This window comes from Poecilia reticulata, chromosome 11 (genome assembly GCF_904066995.2).
Source record: "Poecilia reticulata chromosome 11, P_reticulata-male-v2, whole genome shotgun sequence".
Classification (NCBI taxonomy): Eukaryota; Metazoa; Chordata; class Actinopteri; order Cyprinodontiformes; family Poeciliidae; genus Poecilia; species Poecilia reticulata.
This window is the reverse complement of record NC_088840.1, coordinates 24417576-24445193: the sequence shown is the minus strand read 5'-3', so window position 1 is coordinate 24445193 and position 27618 is coordinate 24417576. Positions and strand designations below refer to the sequence as shown.

Here is a 27618-nt window from a genome sequence, read left to right as displayed (position 1 = left end):
AGATTTCCAACTTCAAACATTTCCACAATATTGCAGCTATAATTTTGAATAAGCTTTTCCAGAGATATCTCTCTGCAGAGAAAAAAAATAAATAAATTTAAAAATAGCTTTGGCATCTTTGACAGCATGGTATGTCAACCTTTGCATCCTTGCAATTAGAAATGACCAAACCCAACAGTGTATGTGAGTTGAAACTTATTGGAAGTTGGACTGACATCATGCCCGGCCCCTGCAGGTGGCCATCGCCCAGTTCAGTGACGACGCTCGGACTGAGTTCAAGCTGAACTCCTACGGTAACAAAGAGCGTCTGCTTGATGCCATCAACAAGATCTCCTACAAGGGAGGAAACACTAAAACAGGTGAGGGCTAAGCACACACAGAAAGTGGGCTGCTGAGACAAAGAACTGCCTTCAACTTCTGCAACTGCTGCAAATTAAACACAATTATCACTACTATCTACACGCTCAGGCCTCACATCTTGATTTCAGTTAGCTGTAACATGCACATGAACCTGTTCTTAATGTGTTAACGCTACATAGAGGTGTGTGTGTGTGTGTGTAATGCAAGAAAACCTGTGGGAGAGAAGAGACGGTAATAGCCTTTAATCAGTGTTTACAAAGTAGAAATGAGATCGCAGCGAGCAGATTTGTTAGAGCATCGCTGCCGTAAAGGAATTCCCCTGCTGGTAATGTCACACTATAATGCTCCACTTATTAATTTATTTTCTTTTTTTAATCAGAGTGCAACAGTTTAGAGTGTTGTTATGCATTCAGTCACAGTGTAAACTCCAATTTAAATGGTTTCCAAAAGTAGAAAATATGATGGCTGGATTTGTTTGATGTTCTGATGTCATTTAATTTAATTTAATTATTTAAATATTAAAGAGAATAATTATTCCTCTGAGTAAACCTAAAGATTTACTTATATTTGATTAAGTATCAAACTGAATTAATGAGACAATTATAAGTAAAAATGTACCGTTTTAAGAGGTAATGCCAAAATATCAAAATATATGGATATTGAAAGAGCTTAAATAATTTGCAACATAGTTTCATCATGAATTTAAGTTACTACTTTAAACGTTTTTTATTCTTCTTAGGGTTGTTTTGTACTGTTTTTTACATCATAAAAGTAAATTATATGCAATATGTCTACACTTCCATGTTCAAAATTCACTTTATGTAAATTTTTGACATCAAGTGGTTCATATTGAAAGACTTGCATTGGTTTCCCTCTGAAATATGTTGTATGGTTACATCACCAATAATGTGTACATACAACCTATCACATATGTATGAAATTTGTTCTGAGCACATTTTCAATCAGTGTGGAATAAAGTATAGATGAGGGAATACCAGACCTTGACATGTCCTCATCTAAATATGCAAATAGATGAATATATGTTCTGCACATATGAATCATCTGTCCACACACAGATTTATTCATTCTTGATTGTAATTTATTGGTGCGTGTAGTATTTGTATTCACATCCTAACAGCTCCTGAGGATGCCATCCAGGTGTTGTGGATGAGCCAGAGTCTGCACGCCAGTCATAAATTTGCCATGAGGCTCCACACATTTCCGAACTCAGTTCATTATTGATGCATCTGAAGTTTTGCTCAGAAATAGCCGTGTGAGATATTTGTGCTTACGCACACTTTGCACATGAGATTTGATGATGTTGCCATTGTTGAGGTTACCTTGAGAGGCTGCATGCTTCTGTGTGTGACAATATAAGCTGGTCCCTTGGCACTACTTCCCTCTGATGCGTCTCTTTTAATTTGTATTTGTATCGATGTGTCATGCATCACATATCACCCCCTGTCATCATAGTAAAAGTTCCAATTTTGAGACTAATTATTAAGTGGAAAAACCTACAATCATGCTGTCAGTAACGGCTTCATTTTCGAGGTAAACTTCGGCGGTGACTCACTGACGGTTTGTGTTTTTCTAGCACAGAAACCGTGCAGCAGCACGAACTTCAAAGGTTACTGCCACAAACATCTGAGACATAGCAATTTAACTGACGCCAAATTAAAATCCTAAACTCTCGGGGCAATATTGGCATGTGTGGAGGGTTGATCTGACTTCTGGCAGGAAGATGAACCCTCCAAGGCAGCAATTTGTTCAGCAGCACTGATCCATAATCTGCAATCTTCATGCAATTTATTTAAATTTGTAATGCAGATTTTGTTTTCTGATGTAACATTTCTCTGTAGTGCACAAATTGTTTTAGCAACAATGCAAATAAACCTGCAGGGAAGAATGAATCAAAGCCTGTTTTCTGCACACACGCCGCTCTCCTATTGACTTTTTGGACCCAAACAGACTCTGTGATTTGAGATAGTTTTTTCCCACTAAACCAAGGCACACTAATTATTTGTGCTTTTTCTCAAACTTTTAGGTTTTCTCCTGTAAGGAAAGTAAAGGAAAAAAATTAAAATTCAGATTTTTAGCATTTTATGCAGATCGGTTGCCGTTCTCTGATTTGATTGTTGGAAATAATTGACGGTTTCATCTTTTCAATCAGGTCGAGCCATCCAGCATGTGAAGGAAAACATCTTCACCGCTGAGGGAGGAGTCAGGAGAGGAATCCCTAACGTCCTGGTGGTTCTGACTGATGGCCGATCCCAGGATGATGTCAATAAAGTTTCCAAAGAGATGCAGATGTCAGGTCAGACACGATTTCTCTCATTTTAAAGGATATATATGAAGCTAAAACTCTGGTTTGTTTGTTTTTATTTTGTTTTGAATGAGGTATTAGGAGACTGTCTGTAACCTGAAGTTCAACACATATATTTAATATTGTATTCTTACACTTTTTTGTGTGCAAACACCTTTTCCAGGATTTATGACTTCTAATAAGCAAATATGGAAAAAATTATGGAACTCAGAATTTGTTTAATAATCAATATTTCTATTGCTTTCATTTTAGTACAACAATAAACCATTTCATCTACACTATCATGTTGTGACCGAGAAATGTCTAGAAAATACCCTGTGGTAGAGTTTTTAGAATTATCGTACCATTTTTTTACAAGCATACCGTGTTGCTACACGGTTTAATCATTGTTTAATAAAAGGACAACTTGTATGAATCCCATACTGAATTCAAAGCGTTTGTTTTTCTTATCCACCCTCCTTCTAAAGGTTACATTGTGTTTGCAATCGGCTTCGCTGATGCCGACTATGGAGAGCTGGTGAGCATCGCCAGCAAACCGAGCGACAGGCACGTCTTCTTCGTGGACGACCTGGACGCCTTTCAGAGGATCGAAGAGAAGCTGGTGACCTTTGTGTGCGAGGCCGCTACTGCGAGTACGTTTTAGTTAGAGTGCAACTTCCTTTAGGTAAACGGCATGTGACATTTCTTCACTACTGTGCTGACTGTTTGTTTTTCTTTGTTTTTGTCTTTAACAGCTTGTCCATCAATACCAATGAGTGGCAGCACAACCCCAGGTAAATGTTAAAGAATACCTCTTTACCCCAGCAAGTTACATGTGGAAATGTAACTGCTTACAATGTACTAAAAGACAAATGAATGTATTTTTTTTATCGTTTGCGCAAAAAAATTACTAACGACTATTAAAAAACTGACTTATTTAGACCTCTGTGTCCCCATTCTAAGGCATTTTTTTCGCATTATTATTTTTACATCTCAGCATGAGAAATTGGCTTGTCTGTGGTACAAAATAACCACTGAGGAATAATGCAGCTGAGTCATTTCATGAAGATATGGGAAAGAGTTGTTGAAGCCCGTCTTTGAAGGAGGTGATGATCTTTTAGTAGGAGAGTGGTGTTAAGCAGAAGAAGAGCAGTAAGGATGTGATGTGTGTTTTTGAAAGGCTTTATGGAGACGTGTAGAGACAGAAAAGACTTCCACTGCTTTCTTAAATTTAGAGAATAAGGCACAGAGGAAAGAACTGGGTTACTGAATGAGTCAAATGTGGCAGAGACATACGTGAGGGAGGTTTAGAGAACGTCAACTGTGGCTCAGTGACTGGGGTGGTTTCCTTGCAGTCTGAAGGTTATGGGTTTGGTTCTGGCTTCTAACACTTTCACAGTGTTGGAGCTGTGAAAGTGTTAGGCAGCTGCCTAACAGTCTGCATATGAGTGATTGATGTGTGAGAGGTTTTGAGCATGAAGGGCATTAGTGTAAAGTGCTTTGAGTGATGGTGTGATCATAAAAGTCCTATATGATCTCAGTAGTTTAGCATTTACATGTACAGAGACAACAAAACAGTGGTGAAGTGTGAAGAAGTCGTCCACAAGAGTTGAAGGGTTTCGTACTACCTTCATCTAAGGTAGGAACCTACTAGCTTTGGGTAGTGACTGAAAGAATAAGGATGTCAAAGCAAGTAGCTGAAATGAGTTTCCTCCACTGAGTGTCTCTCCATTAGAGATAGGGTGAGAAGTTTAGTCTTCCGAGAACAGCTAAGAGCAGAGCCACTACTCCTCCACATCTAGAGGAGCCAGACGAGGAGGTGGCTCAGGCATCTGGGTCGGATTCCTCTCTGGTGAGATGTTCTGGGGATGTTCCACCAGCAGGGAGACCCAGAGGAAGACCCAGGATATCTGGGATATGCAATCAATGTTTTTCGAATGTCCTGGGAAAGCTTTGGGATTGTCCTGGAGGAGTCGGTACAAGTGGCTATTTGGAAAGTTTGGGTCTCCCTGTTTGAGGTTCTGCCTCTCAATCCCAGATTAAGTGAAAGATAATGGAGGGATGGTCAGGGGAGAGTACTTATAGATTGGGAGGTTTACAGGCAACATCGTGATCTGCAGTGAGAATAGGTAGCTGGTGAAATGGTAGAAGACTGCTGTAGATAGAAAAAGAATGAAAGTCAGGAAAAGTAAGACATTATACACACTACTGAGAGAAAAATGGAACAGTTAAGATGCAAGCTGAAAAATTGAAAGTGGACAAGTTTAATTATCCGTAGAGTAAATGAAGATAAATGTCAGGAATGATTTGTAACAGACGGATAGCTGCCAGACTGTAAAGGATCAGTGCTTAGCCATTTTTTTTGTTTGCAGTAGTGACGGACAGGTTTACAGATCAAGTCAGGCAGGGGTCCTTATAGAGCACGATGTTTGGAGACAACTTCATGACTCTTTGTGAGAGTAGGGAGAAAATAAGAAACTCTGGAGAGGTGGAGGTATGTTCTGGGGAGAAGAGAAATAATTAGAGTAAATAGAAGCAGGACAGGTTACGATTTTATTAAGAGAGGTGAAACAGGACAGTGGCAAGGAGTAGAGCAGTGGAAGTACTTGAAGAATAGATGGGAACAAATGTCTGAGATGATTTGTGACAGAAACTGCAAGAGTTAAAGAGAAGGTGTTCAAGATGAGATGGAAATGAGAGTCTTTTTATTGGATTAGATCAAACAGATCAAGCAGAAATAGAAGTGAGTTTAGCAATTAGAGGTAAATCTAAGATGGTTTGAACTTGTACAGATGAGAGATAAAAGGTTCACTGGACAAAAGGTGGTGAATACAGAGCTGCTAGGAAGGAGAGAGAGAAGAAGATCAAATCGGTTCATTTGTGCTTTAGTGCAGGAGAATAAGCACTTAGTAAGAGAGAGAAGGACTTAGTAATTTATGAGATGGATGAGCAGGTGATCTGCAGCAGACAGAAAAAAAGGTTAACACTTGGTTTATAACTGTATCTATCTTTTAAAGTGAGCTAAGCTGTCTGAGATAACTATTCTTGAATCTTCTGCGGTCCCCTGGCCTAATTCCCTTTGACGTTAACAAGATCTCATCCCCACCACCTGTCTGCAGGTTTCCGTATGATGGAGCTGTTTGGACTTGTTGAAAATAAGTACAACAGCATCTCTGGTGTTTCCATGGTACCTGGCACCTTCAATGCCTTTCCCTGTTTCCACCTGCACAGCAACGCTCTGATGGCACAGCCAACCAGGTAACAACTCGATAAGCTGCACAGATAGGATGACGTATAACATTCATTGAAGTGAGAGGTGATGACCTTTTGGAAGGCAAAGCACAACTTGGGCGTTTTAGTCAACAGAACCTCAAGATAATCTCCTAGAATGTCTCAGTTGCATCTGTTGTTCTGACTCACAGGTTTATCCATCCTGAGGGGCTTCCCTCCGACTACACCATCACCCTGCTGTTCAGAGTGCTGCCTGACACGCCGGAGGAGCCCTTTGCTATCTGGGAGATCCTCAATAAGAACAACGATCCGCTTACCGGAGTCATCCTGGACAGTACGTAGAACAACTTTACGTTTAAATGCCATTCGCTTAATAGAGACATTTCTGTTAATAGAAAATGCGATACAACCATGAGAGCCTTACCAATCAGCACAAGAACTTTTTCATCCTAACAAGCATCACACTTGTAGAAAGCCAACTGTTGCATGGCAACTCCTAGCACCAAGAGGTGGGAGTTCGATTTAGATCTGTTATATTGACTTGAATGTCACAACAGTGAGAACCATGAGTACAACTGGTTCAATAACATCTGTGCAATTAAATAAGACGAACGATTTTAGTGGATACTGTTACACATGGAGGAGTCAATACAGAGAAAAATGTTTAACAAAATGAGACATTATTGTTTTATTATTTCAGCTATAATTCAGTCCTGGCTGCATGTGCATGTGGCCTATACCTCGTCAATTTTCTGGGTGAAAGCAGCAGACAAGAAGCTAAACGTTTTTCACAAATGCTTGAATATAACATAACAAACATACTTTTTAATGCATGGGCTGTTTTGCATCCTATTTACACACGTTTGTGTATTTCCCTGCAGATGGAGGAAAAACTCTGACATTCTTCAACAACGACTACAGGGGAGATTTTCAGACTGTCACATTTGAAGGTCCAGAAATCAAAAAACTCTTCTTCGGAAGCTTTCACAAGGTCAGAATGCCGTTATGCGTTTGTTTTTTTAAATACCTGATTCCCTTTACGCTGACCTTCAGAATGTTCTGATGCATACAAAATGTAGCGTTTACATTTTTTACCTGCAGGGTAAGTCACCTACGAAAGCCTGACTTGGCAAAGAGAACGCAGACTACGATGCTGAGTCATAGTGAAAATGTCTGCAAACTCAAGAAGCAAATTGATGCTTCAGAACCAACAAAGCATCCCCCTGCGTTAGAGGCAGTGGCGCAAAAAGTGGGTATGCAGGGTATGCAACGCATAGGGGCGCAGCACCAGAGGGGGCGCCAAAACCCCGTCTGGAGGGGCGGGATGTTTTCCCATACACTTCAGCGCGCCTTACGCTCCTTCACCTCGCGCACATAACGAGGTAAATGTATAGCGATCTATGTTTTCGCATCCACCTGAATAATGTGTAGTTGCGCCACTGGTTAGAGGACTAAATTTACTGCATGCGTTTCAGAGAATACCAGAAAGAAAGACATGCCACATGTTAAGTACAAAATAAAGTGGCTCCAAACTACTTGTTGGCCATGACAGACAGACAGACAGACAGGTCCATCTCTAGGCAACTCAATAACCTGCAGTGACTGATTGGTTGACAGCTGTATCGCCATTTTATTTCTGTTCTTTTTTTTTCAGCCCAACTGTCTGGATTATCATCTTATTGATTTGCACAGTTCAGCTTCGTCTTCTTGCCGTCTCTCGCTCCTGCCTTGTTCTATTTTTACCCCAGTTTTTCTGAGCAGCGTTACAGTGGCTGGTGTCCCAACAGGCTGACTTGAGTTGAGTCACGCCCCGAGTCTGAACCTGCTCACCGTCGCATTGTGTTATCATCAGAGCGACTCGCTCACTGATCTGCAGTCACTTCTGTCTGCTTGCTGTCAGCAGAGCTTACCCCGCTTACCTTTTCACCTTTTGTTCTGCTCCGTCTGCGTGTGCATGTGCACGAGTCTGAGTGAGTCAGAGTTGATTTTATAATCCCAGAGGACCAGAACCTCCGCTGCCTTCCTGATAAGTCAAGCCGACGCCTGTATTGGGTCATGCGGTTAGGGATTAAAGTAGATAACTAATGTGATAATCAGTAAAATCGCTTGACGTGTCCTTTTAACCCACCTTGAAGGTTATATGGGCTCCTTCAGTTGTACGTTACCTGCCTTTTACTAAACAGTTTTATTTGCTGAAAAGGTGACATTTTGAGTGTGGAAATGTTCTTACACAAGCTGTATCCTCAGATAAGGTGGTAGTCCTTCACACTCCACAGTCTCAGTAGGATTTAACTCAAGTCTCAGAAACTTCTGCACTTACTGCATGTGCATACAAGCATGGATTTACTAGTGTCTACACACACAGTCATGGGTACATAAGATGGAAGTGAACAGGGTTGGAGTGCAGTTTTACGTTTTAAGTCATGCTATTCTTAGAGTTTTAGAACTGTAGCCAAGTTTGTAAAAAGGCTTTAAAGAAACACCAACCAGTTCCTGAATAAATAAATCACTTTTTTCCCCTCCACATAGTAACTCTGAGTCAGTTTAATAAAAATAGCAATAAGTCTTGGATGTAAGACACATTTTGTCAATTGTTTGGCAGCAGTGACCTTATAAAGCACAAAATAGCTCAGCACTCCTCCACAGAACTGCAGGAAAGTGCTGCGTGGTTAGATTTCAAGCAGAAGCTTCGTTTTATCACCGTCAGTTGATGTTGCACATATTACCAGCTGAAAGGTTGCTGGAAAAAAATGTTCAAACTTCTGCATCCTCAGCTTTTTTCATGTTGTATATTAGAGCTACAACTTTTTCCTGCTGGATAGTGTTTGTCTAATGGGCCTGTTTGTTTGAGACGCTGAATATATGAGATAGCGTCTTTTTTTTTCAATTATTGCATTTCCTTCTCCTGTAGAAACCAAACGGTGTTGCCTAGTAACAGCTTCTTTTGGAGATGGTAAAGAGTAGTGTCAGATTTGAGAGGATAATAATTACCATCTTCCAGCCAATCAGAATCAGGAACAGTTTTTTGCCTGATTCTGATGACCCTTTAGTGCTGCAAAATAATAATATTGGTATTTTTACAGCACTTCTCTGCACTTCAGCTGAAAGTGTCCTATTCTGACAGGTTGCATGAAAAATGACTGGCACAACTGAGGCTATTCAGCAAAATTGTTGTCTTTTCCCTGCCTTATGTAAAAAGTAGTGGAAAGGATACATTTCTTTTAAAATAAAGAAAAAGCAAAATAAGGGATTACAGTTGTTTGTTCTGCTCCAAATTTCACTAAGAACTTCAAAGTCCCTTAAAGCTTCAGCTAAAATCAAAAGGTACTTTTCAGGTTTATGACCCAGCAGGATTCCTGAACCTCTTTATAAACCTCAATAGGTTTGGCTGGAGGCAGAAGAAAATTTTTAAAGTTTTTTGACAAATAAAACTGACAGCAATGTGTGCATTTTGCTCCCAGTGTGAATAACCTTTAGCTTTAATTACCGCTCTGAGTCTTTGGCGTATTCCTCAACCATATCTACAGATGGAAACTTTTTCTTAATCTTCTCTGTAAAAGGACTATTTTTTTTATTTAGATCTAAACTTTCACTGTGTCATTCTAAGACATGAACATACTTGTTGTAAACCATTCCTCTGTAGCTCTGACTATATTTTGGGCTGTTTTCTTCTGCTGTAACATGATGAACCTCCTTCCAAGTCTCATGTCTTTCTGCTTCTAACAGCTTTTCTTTTGGACATGATTTATGTCTCTTTTACGTTGCTGATCTTGTAAATTGAGACCTTCCTTTTTATCGCATTATTACAGATGAGACCGCAATCTGTCTGTTCATCACACACTCCCTCCCACTGTAACTCATGAACAACACTAAGATACCAGAACTCCTTGAGTCTGTGGCTTGTTCTGGCTCCATAGTGAGCAGTTCGTATTTTTCCTGTGCTGAATCTTGGTTCCAGATGTAAAAGATCTGGCTTCAGTCCCAGATACTTTAAATGTAGCTGTATTTCCATCCATCCATCCATCTTCTTGCACCCTTGTCCCTTAATGGGGTTGGGAGGGTTGCTGGTGCCTATCTCCAGCTAACGTTTTGGGCGAGAGGCGGGGTCACCCTGGACAGGTCGCCAGTCTGTCGTAGGGCAACACAGAGACACACAGGACACACAACCATGCACACACACACACACACTTAGTGGCAATTTGGAGAGGCCAATTAACCTAACAGTCATGTTTTTGGACTGTGGGAGGAAACCGGAGTACCCGGAGAAAACCCACGCATGCACAGGGAGAACATACAAACTCCATGCAGAAAGACCGGGGCCGGGAATCGAACCCAGAACCTTCTTGCTGCAAGGCAACAGCTCTACCAACTGCGCCACTGTGCAGCCCTTAGCTGTATTTCATTTATTTTAATTTATCAGAGGGGATGTTTAATAGTTTACAAATCTTTATCTTTGGACCTAAAGAGGAACGAACTAGAATCAATGCACAGCTTCAGTTATTACAACTAAAAACCAGCGATCAGGCCCGAAACCTGGGAGTAGTGATGGACTCTGACCTGAACCTTCAGAGCCACATTAAGACAGTCACAAAGTCGGCCTTCTATCACCTGAAGAACATCTCTAGGATTAGAGGACTTATGTCTCAGCACGATCTAGAGAAACTCATCCATGCATTTATCTTTAGCCGCATTGATTACTGCAACAGCGTCTTCACAGGTCTGACTAATAAATCAATCAAACAGCTGCAGCTGATCCAGAATGCTGCTGCTCGGGTTCTCACTAAAACCAGGAAGATAGAGCACATAACACCAGTTTTAAAGTCCCTACACTGGCTCCCTGTAGCTCAGAGAATAGACTTTAAAATACTGATGTTAGTTTATAAATCACTGAACGGTTTAGCACCACAATACATTAAAGATCTGTTATTGCTGTACCAACCATCTAGACCCCTCAGATCTTCTGGTTCTGGTCTGCTCTGCATCCCCAGAACCAGAACCAGACGAGGAGAAGCAGCATTCAGTTTCTACGCACCACAGATTTGGAACAAACTTCCAGAAAACTGTAAAACAGCTGAAACACTGGGTGCCTTTAAATCTCAACTTAAAACCCACCTGTTTAGAGTTGCTTATGGCTAAATTAGGGTTAGAGTGCGGGTTTTAATGTCTTAAGAAAATAAAAAATAAAAATAAAAAACGATAAAAATTAAAATAAAATAAAACCAGTTAAAGTCCGCGGGAGGGCAGACTCCTCTAACTATAAGTTAGTTAAATTCTGTGTGGGACGGCGGCGTCCTCTGGTAAGAAGTTAAACCCTGAGAATCCTAGGCACTGTCAGGTACAATAAAAGCAGTTAAAGTCCGCGGGAGGGCAGACTCCCCTAACTCTAAGTTAGTTAAATTCTGTGTGGGACGGCGGCGTCCCCTGCTAAAGGACGGCGGAGTCCTCTATGACATAGTTAAATTCCGCAAAGGAAAACCAGTTAAAGTCCGCGGGAGGGCAGACTCCTCTAACTATAAGTTAGTTAAATTCTGTGTGGGACGGCGGCGTCCCCTGCTAAAGGACGGCGGAGTCCTCTATAGTTAGTTAAATTCCGCAAAGGACAACGGGAGTTTGTTTTTTTATTTTTATTTTTTAAATTTCTCTCTTTCTCACTGTTTATTTCTGTTTTTATTTTAATTATGTAAAGCACTTTGAAATGCCTTGCTGCTGAAATGTGCTATACAAATAAAATTTGATTGATTGATACAAATGTCTGCAAAATAATGCTAACTATGAACTGATATGGTGAGATTTTATAATAAAATGAAACATGGAGATCTTTTTTGATCATGAAATGAGACATTTTAGGAACATGAGAGTAAAAAAAAAATAACTCGAAGGATGATTATGTTTAGGTTCCTGTTATAAGAAAACAAAATCATAGACACATCAACTATGAAAAGCCTCTCTGACTGCTGATCTGTATCAAAACAGTTTTTCCTCCAGCAATTTGTCACGTTCATTAATATACAATAACTCATATCTTGGCTTCTTCATCTGTATGTTTCATTTTAATCTCATTGCCTCTTAAACTTTGATTTATTTTCCTGGAATCTGAACATGAAGCTGTTATTGTGTGTTTGACACCAATTAAGCAGAATATCTGACCCCAGGTTGGCGAAGTGTCACATTTCTGAAGCAGAGGGACTTTTCAGCTCAACACACAAACATCTGCTTCTGAGAACAATACCAGCATCTGTAGTTTAAAAAAGAAATGTTAACATTTCACAAAGTAAGTTATGACAGTCTGCATATGGTCAGCAAAACTGAGTGATCCTCCTACATTTATTACATCTGTGAAAGGTTGGGAGTATCTGTCCATTTTTTTCTCTATTCTTTTTTTTTTCTTTTTAGTATGTAAAATATTAAATTATTCATTTATGTTGGTAGAATCTTTTCATGCACTGATATTGTTTTGAATCCCAGATTCACATCCAGTCCAGGTTCTGGTAAATGCATTCAGTTGTATATACAAATAACTATTTCCCCCAAATATGTAGATTTTATTTCATTTCAAGGTTGTTCCTGCAAAATTGTCCAAGAAACTGGATTCATTTACAGCTGCACACAAGTAGAGGGCGCTCTTCTCCTGCTATTTAAACAGCTCCCCTTTCTCTTTGGCTCATCGTTTTCCCTAATGTTACATTTGATCAGCATCTTGTCTGTGGTGACTGCTATGATTAATAATCATGGCATAAAGTTCAGATCCTATAGCAGTACAGTGCTACAAGGTTTCTCCTAAGACTTTATGAAGTTCTGTTTTATTTCTGGTTTAATGCAGCTGCACATTGCAATCAGCAAGACGAGCGCCAAAGTGTTCATCGACTGCAAAATGGTGACAGAGAAGTTCATCAACGCAGCAGGAAACATCACCACAGACGGAGTGGAAGTTCTGGGCAGGATGGTTCGCTCCCGAGAGAACAAGGACAACTCTGCACCGGTAGAAAGAGCGTTCACACATGCAGCACTGCACCACTGGATTCCTCTTTGCTCTCTATCCAGATCAGATCATTATTGATTGTTATTGATTACCGAAGCAACTACATTCTCACTCTAATATGTTGCAAACTTAAGTGTTGAGTTTTAGACACTCCATGGTCACAGAGTCTGATTTGATTCCCAGCAGGTCTAGGATGTTGAGTCCGGTTATTACAGACCCATCTGATTGGCCGGATCAAGAAGGCATCTTATGGGACATTTATTAATGACACATTTTGATAGCTCGTACTGAATTTCCTCTTTTGATCTCATGTGTTTAAATATCTGGTTTTAACTTTTTCCATATTTTTCTGTTAAAAACAATTTATTTGATGGTTGTAATTAATTCTTCTGTTTTTTGGTTGGCAATCAGGTTAAATTTCATTACATTTCTGTTATGCCTGTCAGTAAAACTTAAATGAACTTTTAGTTGCATTTTGATACATTCAGACTTGTATCCTGTGTTGCTTTTTCTGCAGTTCCAGCTCCAGAACTTTGACATTATTTGCAGCACATCCTGGGCCAACAGAGACAAGTGCTGTGAACTGCCTGGTCTGGTGAGGACACATTTTAAAGCTGTTTGACATTTACATTTTTGATTTTGCTACTTTGTCAAAATTAGATACTACTAAGTCAGTTTCATCGCCCATGTTTTTTTATTTATTTTACATATAAAAGTTTTTTTTTTTTCACATTTTCTAAAAGTTGGCTTCTGCTATGAAGCAGAATGTTAGACATGATGCCCTTTATGTTTTCACTTAACTTCAGTGAAATACTTTTTTCCAGCTAATAGCTTATCAGAGAAAAGTCACGACTGAGGTCAGTCATAACAGGTGTTGTAAGTGAATTATAGTTCATAAACCTTTAAACTTTCAATGCGTTTGATTTTATTGATTTACTATAAAACTAGGCCAGAGAAAAGTTGCAAAAAAAGTTTCTATTGTAGCTCAGATGGAGATTATTTTATAGATTTATACACTATGTTCATTTATTAGTTCATGTTTAATGTCAAACCTTTACTTTGCTTGATTTTGTCATATTTAAACCCTTTTGTCATCACATTAAGTTTCTTTTTTCTTTGTCATTTGCATGACATTATCATCATCCAGAGGAAGGAGGTAGACTGTCCAGCCTTACCCAAAGCCTGCACCTGCACACAGGACAGCAAAGGTCCAGCTGGTCCTCCTGGAGTGCCTGTGAGCAACTTATTATGTTTATCCTGATTATCTATTAGAATTAATGCAGCTTTGTTCCTAAAAAAAAAAAAATAGAAGAAAACCCTGCATGTGATTTCAGTATGTTACACAGATTAAATGAAGAACTTCCAAGATGCCCAATGTTCACTTGGCAAATTGAGATCATATCATATATACTCATCCATCCAGTCAAATGATCTTTAATTTGCAGCTCAATTTGCTTTGGCTTCATTATTTCACTTGTTCTCTTTCAGCTGTTTCTCAACTTTATTGTGGAGTCAATTTTGTCATTCCGTTCAGACACATAAAATATGTTTAAGTCCTAAGTGTTGTTGATCTTGCATATGTAATTACAATGTTTTTGGTTTCTAACAGGGCGGTCCTGGAATCAGAGGGGCCAGAGGTGATCGTGGAGAGCCGGGTCCAGTGGTAAGTTGTACTGCTTTACTCTTTTTAAAGCCACCGCTGTGTGGAAAGGGTGATGAAATCTGTATCATTCTGAATGAAACTTAAAACCAGGTGTAATTTTAGAAAAAATAAATAAATACAGACCTCATTGGTTAAGCTGTAGTTTCTACTGAGTCGTGATGGTTAATTGTGAGCTGAAAAAATGTTGCTTAGTGAATTGTGTGTAATTTCATTTGCACAGGTAAGTCTTGTAAAGAACGCTCCTTATCCATGGCTTCACACTCTCACCATTTTAACACGTTGAAAGCAACAAACCATGCATGAATGGGTTTTTCAGTCGCCCTTATTTATGTTTTAGTCCAGAAGTAGACATTCAAATACATTGCAGGAAAACAATGCCTGCATTTCAAGCTTAACTGAATATGTCAAAACTATTTTTCTCATTTCAAGATTTGTGAAAGATTTTATTTCCAAGAGCTCAGTGTTTCCGTTTTGTTTTAATTTTTCTCTGTCCTTCAAGCGTATCCTTTATTCTGTGATTTTGGCTGAGTATTTTGTAGCTGCTCTGTTGTTGAATGCACCACTTCTAAAGAATAACCCAATTTGGTTAAAAAGTTAAGATAGCTACAAGTATATTTTTGTTTATCAGGTGACTGTGTATGTAATGTGTCTGAATGTTTGATGCACAGAGAGTTATACCTGCTTTTCTCTTGGTTGTTTGACCTGGTAGTGACTAAAGGACCAACTAACTCAGATTCAGCTTGTTTATTTTTTTTGTTGTTGTTTTTTAAGATTGTAAAGTTAATTCTATTAACTATTAATCCTAATTCAAATTGGTGATTTTTATTCTTGTATCCACATAATGTGAGTTGTGGTGTAATATTCAGTTTTGAAGTATAAGTGATTAATTATGAAAGATTAATTATTTTTGCCTTAATGGGCAGGATACTGAGTTCTGGTTATGTCTTGTTGATGTGCTTATGGCCTAAAATAATTAGATAGAAAGTTATTTCTAAGGTCCAGTTCAGTTCCCTTTGTGACGAGTTTTAGCAGGAAACTTCACATCTTAGTAGTTTAATAATAGACAAATAAATTGAGAAGTGCTCCTTCTGCAAACTCAACAAATGAAAATAAGATGTAAGAGGAACCTAAAACATGCAACTCTTTCTTACTTACTCTTTCTTTGGATTACTATATAATCCGATGGTATGTAATCTTTAAATAATCTCATTACATGATTCTGTGTTTACCTCAAGGATTTTATTCTAACAGTAAATCCAGACAATGATGGCTGCATACTGGTTTACAATTGGTGGGGAAGACGAAACATCTATAAATCTATTGGCAAACAACCCGTGACACCCACTAAAGTAGCACAAACAGCATGTTAGAATGTTAAAATGAACTAAAACAATCAACTCTGGACCTATTAACTCTAAAATGAAAAAAAAATTACAATCCATCACATGTTATGACTGTAGAAATATGTATAATAGACATAACTGTCAGATGAACAGAGCTGATTTACAGTTTTTTTTTACTTTAGCTCTATATGGTGATAATTACATTATTACTGCTGCAGATGTTTTAGGAAGTGTTAGCAGGACAGTAGCTAGACATACGATTCATGCAAAGGTCTTAACAAGTACACCACAGATCAACATGTCTGTTTAAAACAGGAAATTACAAATTAGCTGTTAATTTATTATCTATAGTCTTGTAAAATGAACTTAACATCAATTTTATGTTAAAATCTCATAAAAATAGAAGGGCTTTTTTTCTTGATGAGTCAAACATGTGGGAATCTGGGGAAAAAGCTTTATTTTTATTAAAGATGTCCTTATTTGTTTAATGACTGCACATAGATTATGCAACATGGATAAAGAAAGGAAAATTAAATCCCTTTTACATTTACAATTTTAGAATATGGTTTATTTTATGTGTCTATGTTGAAACTTTACAGTTCATTCTTAAATTTGTCAAAATATTAAACTTACTACACTGACAAAGCTTTGCAAAGCAAATGGCACCACATCAAAGCAGATCATTTAAAAGCTACCACCTGAATTTATTTTCCTATTACTATTTTCCAGTAAAAGTTGATTTTCTCTTTGCCACACCGACAAAATTCACCAGAAAAAAAATTTATATGATTTCCATGCATCTGTGAGTTTAACAATAAAGAAAAATAGTTAAGAACTCATAACTAAACTCAGTCTGTTAAAAATACTCCACAGATCAAACATCACCTGTTGTCATTTGGTTACATCATGCCTCTGCATAAACCTTGGAAACAAACTTTAAGCAATGAGCTGTGACTCAAAAATCCTAAACATCATTTTTTTTAAATAAGGTGGTAGTTACTTTCTCTGGTTTGACACTTTATTTTTCACAAATCCAGTTATTGTTATTGATATAATATGCATGTTTCCATTTCCCTTGAGAATTGCAGCATACTCCATATTCCTGGTACTGGTAATATATTGGCCCTCCTGTTCTCCAAAACCTGTGGGGGAAAATAAAACTTTATTAAACATGACTCAATTACTGCCAGAAATCAATATATTTTTCCTTTTTATGTCTAATTATTATTCTCTTTTTTTGCATGCACTGGGAGAGCTGGAGGAGGAAGAGGTTTATTTTATCTGCACATTCTCATATACTCTCTGTATTCTTCTTAGTGTATTTCTCTTGGCTGTCTTTAATTATTTCCTGGAAATGTCTATGCTTTTAAAAGTCTTAAAGGTTTTCAGACATTAAAAATTTCAGCTGCTGTGACTGGTAGTGAAGGATATTTTAGTGACTTTAATGATTTTAACTACCTTATAAAACAGTGTTTCATATGATCTTTAACTTCTTCCTGCTTTGTTTTATTTTTTTCTGAATTGTTTCCTGTCTTTGCTTCCCACATTGTTGGAGCCTAATAAGAATTAGATGCATTTATTTTTTGCTAAATTAATTTCCACAGATTTAAAGCCATATGAATGGTAGATCTATTTATTTATTTATGTATGTATTTATTTATTTGTTTTGCTTAGACCCTCCTCCTCGTCAGTCAGGCTCCGGCAGTGATTAACAGGCAGAAGCAGCTGTTGGGGCTGATCTGATTGTTTGGTGAAGGAGTGAGGAGTGAAATGGTTTTTGTACCGCAAATTAATGATTTATTTGAAGTCAACTCGGAGATTTTTTTGTTTTGTTTTGTTATTTTTTGTAAGTAAAAGAAACTCCTTTGAAACAGGAAAAGTCTCCGCGAGTGCTTTTTTATTGTTTTTGAGTGAGTCGAAAACCTCCTCCTGAGGAACTACTCTGGCATTTTTGTTTTCTGGAACTTTTTGTGATGCAAGAGTGGCCATAACACGCATTATCTGGTAGTTGTTACTAAAATGATCTTCAATTTGCTCAGGATGCAGTGTGTTTTTTTCTTTATTTGTTATTGCCAGATTCTGGTATTTATTTATTTCTGTTTATTTCAGTCTTTACTCACATTTGCTTAACTATTGATTTGTCCTGGTTTGGTTTTGTCTGCCTTCGGTCTTCCTGTTGACTCTGCTTGTATTTTGCTTCTTTTCCACTAAGTTTCTAGTTTCTGCAATCAGCTCAATAATTACTTCACCTCTCCTCCTTCATCATTAATCCAGATAGTTTAACTCAATTAGTATTGGTGTGGTTTTATTTAGAGAAAAAAATGTTTTTTGCAGAAAAGTTTGGTTTTGGATTTCCTCTTCTAAGTTATCCCAAACTCTAAACATCATCGCTTTAAATCTGTTATGTACTTCATAGCAGATATAAGAACAAACTGACTTAACTGGAAAGTATAAACAACTGAAATGACATTGCTTTCTTTGTCTTCTTCAAAGTTAGTAATAGTTTGTGGAAGGCATTGTAGAATTTCCACAGAGAGAATCCAAGTAGCTGCTCATTCAAATATTTTTTTGTTTTGACTTTTTTCACATTTAAAGTTGCATTACGTAGAAATATTTATATGTATTTTAAATCATTACTGAGCCAACAAATATGATTTTGGGGTCCAAATGTAAAACTAAATGATTCAAATACGTACATATATATATATAAAAGAAAAATACTATTTTGCTGTGGAGCACCAGTGGGTACCATGACACCACAGTGGCACTAACAAATAAGTTCAATGTAATATGGGTCCACCTTTCAAGAATTTCTTACACATAAGTCATTTTTAAGATTAACTCACGATTGTGTCAGTGGTGATCCATCCACCCATTTCCAGTCATTCGTCGATTGCCCACTTTGAAGACCGATCCAAGATTCTCCATTTTTATTAAACTGTTTTATAAATTCCTAGTTGAGGAAAAATAAGACATGTTTTCTTTAAAATGGCATAGGTAGGTTAATGTAATACAATAAAAAAATGTGCTCTTTATACAAAGTGAATCTAACATAACAGCACTTTATTTCACAATAGTAAAAATCCATGTTTTTATAACTCATTTCAATTAAAGCAAAAACTTCATTTTTTAAATTTAGATTCTTTCAAATTATTTTAGATGGTCAGGTTTTAATAAACGTTTTTGTTTAATGGGTGCAACTTATTAGATTATTTTCTGTCAAACCACATTGTCTAATAAAAATAAAATACCTAATTGTAATACTTTTCAACATGGGGGTGATGCATTGTTCAGAAACAGTGCTAAAATATGCCCCTGATATTTGTGAAGTGTAACACAGGAATAATAGTGGTCTGATCTTCCCATAGAGGCCAAATCCGGTTCTCCAGAGCTGCTATCCTGCAACTTTTATGCATTCTCAGATTAACCTGAATCATATGAATAGCTCATTGCTAGACCTCTGCGGAGCTGAATGACATGCTGTGAGGAAGTTCATCCATTTGATTCAGGCATGTTTAAGAAGGATGCATCTAAAGTTTGATAATAGCAGCTCATGAGAACTGCAGCTGGACAACCTGATCTAAATGCTTTATGTTCCTCATTCTGCCTACTTCGTGTAACCTTTCATTCTTGTTACATCGGGGGGAAAGTCTGTTTGTGGAACTAGATGACAGAAATAGACAGTCTGTTCTGACTTCTCAGAACTCAGAAGTTGCTCATCCTTGTAAATCACCTATAAAAACTAGCCTCAAGTTAGATTTGCATTAAAAAAACTAAAAAATTAGACCAAGAATGACAGATGAAAATATGAAGGAAAACAGTAAGTACAAAGTTTTTTTGCTTACTTTTTTCACTTCTAAAGAAAACACATGTTTGATATAGCTTTGAATCATCACTTTGTAAGATAAACAATCTTTCCACAAAAGAAAGTTCACCCAAACTCATCTTAAGGAGAGAAATCTTAGTATCATGGGGAGCAGAGAGTCCAGAGACATTACCATGAATTAGTGGTTTATTGAGGTAAACTCAGGTTCACTTGGACAGTTCAGTACATCAAAGATTGTTCAGCTCCTATCTGGGTCAAACATTGTTTCTGAAACAATCAATGTTCTGAAAAAGTTAAGCATGGTGGTGCATGAACACCCTCTGCTTTTGTTTTTTCTCCTCACCAATGTCACCAATGTTATCTGAATTTTCCCATAAATCTTTGTCAAACATGGACTGATTCATCTTTTGTTTGTTCATTACTAAAGCTGAAGATGATAAATTAATGGTAATTAACATGCCTCTTCCCCCTTTTGAACATGTCTCCTTGTCATATGTCAAGAGTGTTTAGAGTGTGCAGAGCAAATCATACTCTCCAGACTAATTCAGGTTCTCTGAATGCTTAAAATCACAAATCTAGATCATGTGTTCTGTAAATTCTGGAAGGCAGAAAATTATCATCTATATCTCTGCCTTCTGGAATAAAACGTTTTTCTTTCTTAAATAATTTAGAACAAAGATTTATAACAGCTGTATTGTTCCACAGAGATTAACAAAAACAACTTACTCTGATATCCAACAGATAAGATATGTATCATTTAATGCAATGACACTGAAAAGATAAAATAGTTTCTTCATTCTTTAATAATTTGGATGCAGTGATTATTTTGTTGTTTTGTGACCAGCTTTCTTTGTGTCATATCAATGAAATTTGTCATTTTATTTAATCTTCACCTGTTTTACATAAAAGTAGGGTTTTATTGTATTGTTGAATTATGTTTCATTAGGAATTTTAATTGTTCAAACAATGCTTTTAGAAAACAGCTCACATAATATTAGATCAGACAGCAAGATGGTAAATTCATATCAAAGATCACACAGATATGAACAGACTCACCTGTTCAGCTTCACTGTTTATTATCACCAGATTAGCTCCTTGTTGCTGACAGTATGTCCTGCTATCAAACCAAGTCTTTGTGTCCTCGCTTTTAAAGTAACAGCTGCATCCAAACCTGGTCCATCCATCTGGGCACCACTTTCCTTTATACAAGGTCAGAGTTTTAATAAGCTTTATGTTAAATGTTTCAGTCAACATTTGCTAAATCATATATTTCAACAACATTGATTTTTTGTCTTTAGATTATTCCTAGCAACTTTCTTTTTTTCAGTGTTTTGTATTCTGACTAACAAAACAAATTAAATTTGGAAAAATGCAAACCTTGATTCTGGGTTGTAATACATATTTTTTTTATTTCCACTTTTTTCTTGCCTATAATTGTTTTGTTCAATCTGTTTACTTGATCAGTCAGTTGACTGTGATTTTTGCTGAGTATTTGGTAGCTGTTCTGTAGTTGACTGTAGTTGGCTGCCATTTCTAAAGAACAACATGGTTAATAAGTGAAGCAAAAAACAATTTAACAATTGTGAATATACTGGTTAAATATGAAATAAGCCCTACCTAAAAGTGTGGCTTGTAACTGTAGCTTGTAATTGTCTCCTATGTCTTAAAAATATAATTTGTTAATTGATTAACAGAAGCCAAAAAAAACAAACAAAAAACATTTAATGGGTCATTATTTATTTGGTGTTTTTGTATGAAATGTCTCTTACCTGAAAGACGACTGTGGTTGTTCTTCAGTTTGATGATTTCCAGAGTGACTAAATGATGAATGAAACAAAACTATTAAATCAGCAGTTTTAAAATAGCTTTTGAATGTATGAATGAATTTTACCATTCTTATTCCCAGCTGGTGATCAGGTAAATTTCCAGTTTTTAATGATGTGTCAAGCAAGATTTTTCCTACTAATACAGTGAAATGAGGAAGCATCTTTCATAATGATTACAGCAATTCAATGCAATGGACTGTCCACTCTCCCTGAGGGCTTATTCAGGAGGAGGGATTCGGTGTGTTTGTCTGTTTCCTTTGTGAGTTTGGGTTCTGTTAGAGAGAGGATCTACTGGCTCCGTCTGCCTACACGCCTAAGGATAATCACCTCATAGGAGACTAAGGAATATAAGAAACCGCAGGACCATCACTAGTTGACCATTCTGACAGCCTCTAGCCCTCCTGCAACCTCTTGTGGCTTTATGAAAAACCTTGATTTTCAACTGACTCTTTTTTCAAGTGATCTCAAGTTCTCTCCACTTCCAAGCATCTCAAGATCCGACTGTGGAACAAGTTGCTCACTTGTTTCCTACATGTCTGATGCTCTCAGATACCTGTCCAGACTCGCATCCACTTTGGATCCTCAGATTCACCAGCATTCCCAGAACTCACCTCTGGAACATCTCATTGCTCCTCATTCCACACCAGAACCTGAATTGTCCGTCCAACACCTACATTCAGCTTCAAGCCACAGTTAACCACCAGTCTTACCTGCCACTCTTGCATTTTTTCATTTTTGAACGCAGAATAACTTACCCCTCTGCTGTTCAGAAAATCCTGAACCTGATCTGTCCAGAATGGCTTCAGTCTTAACTAAACCTTCTCATGCTGTCACCAGTCTCCATGGTTTGATTGTGCAAGTAGGTCAGGAAATTACCAACCACCGTTGCTGCAAAGTTAGTGGCTCGATGCAGTTGGTTGGTTTCCTTAGATGAAAAACTTTTCACTAATTGACATAGTAAACTGAAATTCACTGCATCGTTCTATAACTAGAATCTAATTTGAATGCATGGAACTGACTTTGAATGTGATTGAGCTGAATGTCATTTTCATGTAACTGGACTTGCTTATCAGTAAAGTGCCTTGAAATAACTTTTGTGAATCTGTGCTATATAAATAAGCTGAAGTGAATTAAGTTCAACCTATTTATTTGTTTTTCAAAGAACCGGTTCAAAATTTAACAACCAATGGAAACAAGTTACGTTGCAAATTCTATAGTCTAAGTGAGGTAAATCTTTTAATGCCTTGTTTCTGTTTCTATTCACTTAGATGCTCTTTTCTTTCACTCAACAATCTGAAATTAAACAGACTAAAGACACCTAAACCATGGCTTTATTTTTTTTTCTTTCATATAAAACCCAGGTTATACAAGTAAAACCTGAGCTTTTTAATAGACATACATTTAATTGTGGTAAAGTTGCTGGTGAAAGTGAAATCTGGTCACTCTTTGGTGAGCCTCACCACATGCAGCACTTAAAACAGCTGATGATCTTGAATGTCGTTGAGTCAAAGCAAATTTACAGAACTTCTTTTGAGTCTGAGGATAATCATGACTTTTCTGTGCTCTTTGCAAACACCATAAAGCATTTTACCCACTGCTTTTCCTGACTGTCCCATACCTGTGGTCACTGCTACAAGTAACTCATCTGCTCTGCATGTTTCCACTGAATCTGTAGAAATTTCAAATGGACGTTTCTGTACCTCTAGCATTAATTTCACCCATTGAAAATAAGAAGCAAATATTCTGCAGAGAACTCAGCGGATACTAATGTCTGTTCACGAGGGACTTGATGTTTGCACTACAGTATCTTGGTTCCCTAAACTGCTGTGTTGGATTATTTTTGTACAAATGAATTACTTCTCTGCCAACCTATGTAAGGTTGCAGACCTTACATAGAACGTGGACATTCTTACAGATTGTTAATTTTATAGAAGAGTCTTAATCCAGTAAAGATTCCTCATATTTTGGAAACCTAGTAAACGATGGCAAACATGGAACTTTAATTAAAATTTATACTATTTATTTTCCTCAATCGGCTAAAAATCACCTCTGAGTTTTATTCTAACAGTAAATTAAATCAGTGATAACTGAATATTTGTTTTCTACTGATGGAAAAATAAAAAAAAACAATAAATCTACAAATTGCCAATAACCACTGGAACAACACAAACAGCCTTTTAGCAGGTGCTAAACAGGTGTTAAATAAAAACAGTCAATTTTAAAGCTATTATCACTGAAAACAAACTCACAAGTGAACCACGTTACGCTGTACAAATGTCTGTAGCGATATATAACTGTCAGATCAACAGAGTGTTTCTTGATGAAAATTGTAATATAAATACTTTATACATATGTTAATCTGGATTGTGATCAGAATACATTGAGAATATCAGTTTTGAGGTGTTAGTTTTTCTTACAGTACACGGTCAGACTGATGATCCCAGCTAATACCAACATGTACAGCACCATTCTGCTCAGTGTTGTAAATCTAGCAGACACTTTGTTGGCTGCAGGTTGATTTTCAATCTGTTTTCCTACAGAACCAAAGTTAAGAGAGAATAATTAACTTTAGTTGAACACATAAACTCAAAATGACTCAAATGAGCTGCTGTCCTGTTTGTCTCTTTATCTTTACTTACCTCCTCCTAACTGAGAATCGCCCATCATGTCATTTATATAATTATAGATATGAACCTTCTTCTCTTCCCTCTCTGCTGTTTCTTCTTGCTTTGCTTTGCTGTATGTGACTCTTTGGATTAAATCTGGAGTGGACTTAATATCTGAGAACATCCTGACAAAATAAAACGGCTGAAGAGATGCTGAACTTTGCTCTCCACTTAGTGAACAGGCTTTACTCAGAAAGAAACGTTGCTTCTAGCAGTGCGGTTAGAGCCACCATTTCCTGTCCTTCTGATTTCAGAAAACAAAAAAGAACTTTGATGTTGAAGCATCTAAAGAAACATGCATCATTGGAGTCTTTTATTTTATTATAAATAAACATTGCAAATAACTAAAATAGAAAAATCGTATTTGATATTTTTAATTCTGTGGCCATATTTCTAAAATACGTATCCCTTCATTACCATATAGTTTTTTCTTACACACTGTAAAGAAAAAGTTGTTGTTTGTGGAAGTTTTTTTTCTTTTGAGCTCGGTGTTTGCAGGAAGGGCAGCCAAACCCTTCATGCAAAGAGCTCAACAAGTACACCACAAATTAGCATATCTATTTCAGACAGGAGATGAACCTTAAGCTGGTCAACTGTTCTTTATAGCCTTACAAGGAAACAGAAATAACATTTTTCTTATGTTAGAATCGGTCTCATCAAACAAATGGGCTTTTGTTTAGTTGAGCTTTATGTTTGACTAATAAAGCTGTTAGATTCTCAATAATCATAGGAATAGTTAATTTAATGATTTTATAAAAGCTTGTGTATGATAAACAGTCCTAATGTACCAACTGCTATTAGTCGTTGGTAGACAGGGAGTCTGGAAAATGATTAATATTCCTGTTTTGTTTTCTTTTATAAAAAAGTGTACTGTCAAAACTGGAGTGATTCATTGCTGAATCAAACAGAAATCGTAATAGCTGGAGAATATTTCTAGATTATTATTTTTTTATTTGTATTTTGTACTTTTTAAATGTCCCAACAGTATCTTCTGTCATATCTGTCCCTCCTTCCCAAACAGTCACCGCAGACAAACGGTGCCAGTTTGCACTCTTTTTATAAACACGTTAAAAGTTGCAAAAACAGCCGTTACAGTCTGGTTCAGGTTCAGCAAGTCACATTGCAGGTGCTAAGTCATTGCATATAAATATCCTCCTCCCAGTATTTTGCAGGTTCTGATGATCAGCTTATGTTTTGTATATTCACAAATTTATTGTGTCTGTTATTCTCCTAAGTTTGCTGAATCTTGGTTGCATGTTATCAAGTTTGCCTCTATTTTTGCTCGTGCAAACCTTTAGGACATGAGGCCTGTTGTGTCTGGAGACCCAGCAAAAACAAATGCTCTTGCACATTTTTGTTGATTTTCTGCTGATGCAAAATGTCGGCAGCAAACCAGCTTCATGTCCGACTAAATTACCTTGTTGCAGTATAAACTGTAGGCTTATGTGAACTAATTAATTACGAAGCAAATGGCATTTTATCTGCATTTTGACTGAATTACATCTTGTATTGGTGTGTTTCACTTTTCTTACAGCATATGGTCAGGCTGATGATGGCAACTGACATTACAATCCATGGCAGCATTTTGCAGAGTTTTGCTCTTCTGGAAGAGGTTTTCTTCACAGCTGGTTGTCTTTGTGTCTGTTGGCCTACAGAGGAAAAAATAGGGAGGAAATTAGCATTGAAATTGATCAGGGAGTGAAACGAACTTTATGTTTTCATATTTGTGTATCTGGTTTAAATAATATGTTTAAATATATTATGTAGTATTAGGTCTTAAATTTCTTCTTAAGGCTCATTTAGACCAATGGAGGTTTAGGGCATAAACGACCCTAAACGTAAGCTAATGTCTAGATTAGCTCTGTGGGTTAAGTGAGTCCTCACCACAGCTAAGAGCATCACTTTATTATTTCCACCAGGAAAAAGAAATCAGCAATCAGGTTTCCTCTGAAAACCTTGAGCTTTTCAGAGGAAGCGTATTGAAGCAATAGATGCTATAAAATTTGCTGATAGACAACTCTGCTGACTTAGGACTTGATATGTGAATCATCTTGGATTGAATATCCCTCCATGATTCCTCTAGATTCTGGAATATTCATTTTCAAATGAATGTAAAATAATCTTTTGTCTGAAGGGAGATCTTTGCACCAGTGAGCAACAATCAAATTCTTTTTCTCTTTAGTCCAGTTAAGATTCCTCTGAACTTGTTTCTGATTCAGGCTTAGACAACAAACATGACAGTTGTAGACCTTTTACAACTAGATTCCTCTATGTGTGCTGCCTCTTGAAGCATTGAGTCCAGCTTTATGAATCACCCTCAAACTATTCAACAGGCTTTGCTTCCCATTCCTCTCCAGGCTGTTTCCCCTGTTTCTTCTGCTCCTCGTTCCTCCACAGTTTGTCCTGGTTCTGAAATGTGCGTCTATATTCCTGGCTGGTGCTGTGCGATCAGGTGGCTTTTTCTGTTTGAGGTGCTTTCTGCTTATGAAGGGAGGAGGTGACAGTCTGCTGGACAGCCATCAAGTCAGTAGTGGTCTCCATAAATTTGTTTGCCATAACAGGATTTGTATCGATTGAAAATAAAATTTCTATCAGTCTTGTGTTTCCATTAGCATAAGCTAATTCAGAAAATTGACAGAATGCTTGACATGTGTTGTTCTGTGTGTAGTGAATCTAGACAAACTCAGCTTTGCCTTTTGAGTTAAATTACCAAAACATGATGTTTTTATAGTGTTAAAACTTTTCGTGATGCTCCTCTGCAAAGGCAATTTACTAGCTCTATATCGACTATGAGGCTATGTGGGCTAATCTAGACATCAACATCACTAAGAGCAACAATTATTTGATGCACATATTCTGGATTTGACACAATAACACATTTAGATGTTTATCCTAAAACAAACATGGAGAAGAAGAGACGGTACGTGCTTAAATCTGTGTTTTAGTGCTTAAAAAATAACCAACATTCAAGACCTCAAAGAAGCCAAAGAAAAGTCACATGTTTTAAAGTTTGCTTACCTCCTTCCTGTGGCTGAGAAACATAGTAGTAATCAGCAACGTCTTCTGCAGACTGGTAGATATTTACCTCCTTGTCCTCCCAGTCTGTTCTGTTCTCTTGTTCATTTCTGGTATATCTCACCTTCTTGGATAACTGTACTTTGGCGTAAATATCGGAGGACATTTTGATACAGCTGAGTGCTGGACTTGATTCCTCTGTTTGTATTTTGTGAAGTTCAAATCTATACTTGTATATCATGCAGCATCAAAATCTGGCTGTCAGAACTACTGCTGCTGCTAATTTTGACCATCCTGTCATCAGGTTTCAGAAGAAAGAAAATGAGGAAGTGGCTTTGCTTAAAGACACACACACATTTAGACCAGAAGGTTATTTGCATTTGAAGCCCATACCATGAATTTGTTTT

General features: G+C 37.2%; 2 protein-coding genes across 11 annotated transcripts in view; one reads left to right on the top strand and one right to left on the bottom strand.

Moving 5' to 3' along the window:
• The window catches only part of col14a1b (collagen, type XIV, alpha 1b), a 144176-nt gene that overhangs the window by 95219 nt on the left and 21339 nt on the right, over positions 1–27618 (top strand). For 4 of the 5 annotated variants that reach the window (XM_081613013.1, XM_081613010.1, XM_081613009.1 and 1 more), the window contains 11 exons: positions 236–359; positions 2531–2674; positions 3151–3315; positions 3418–3456; positions 5782–5920; positions 6085–6227; positions 6775–6884; positions 12714–12872; positions 13390–13467; positions 14020–14106; positions 14482–14535. In XM_081613013.1, coding sequence (XP_081469139.1) covers positions 236–359; positions 2531–2674; positions 3151–3315; positions 3418–3456; positions 5782–5920; positions 6085–6227; positions 6775–6884; positions 12714–12872; positions 13390–13467; positions 14020–14106; positions 14482–14535 — 1242 coding nt within the window. The remainder of the gene's footprint in view (positions 1–235; positions 360–2530; positions 2675–3150; positions 3316–3417; positions 3457–5781; positions 5921–6084; positions 6228–6774; positions 6885–12713; positions 12873–13389; positions 13468–14019; positions 14107–14481; positions 14536–27618) is intronic. The other variant, XM_081613011.1, reaches the window with a different exon arrangement.
• LOC103472825 (CD209 antigen-like protein C) lies at positions 15753–27528 on the bottom strand. Of its 6 annotated transcripts, none has more exons than XM_081613014.1 (8): positions 27215–27528; positions 25729–25845; positions 21474–21521; positions 21322–21366; positions 21133–21237; positions 20761–20903; positions 18725–18831; positions 15753–17020 (listed from the first exon to the last, which is right to left on the bottom strand). In XM_081613014.1, exons 1-8 carry the CDS (start codon positions 27450–27452, stop codon positions 16897–16899), a joined length of 927 nt encoding a protein of 308 aa, XP_081469140.1. In that variant the 5' UTR covers positions 27453–27528; the 3' UTR covers positions 15753–16896. The 6 variants fall into 6 exon arrangements, with proteins under 6 accessions (XP_081469140.1, XP_081469142.1, XP_081469143.1 ...); XM_081613016.1 differs by lacking the exons at positions 25729–25845; positions 27215–27528 and adding exons at positions 23948–24064; positions 24170–25722; XM_081613017.1 differs by lacking the exon at positions 21133–21237.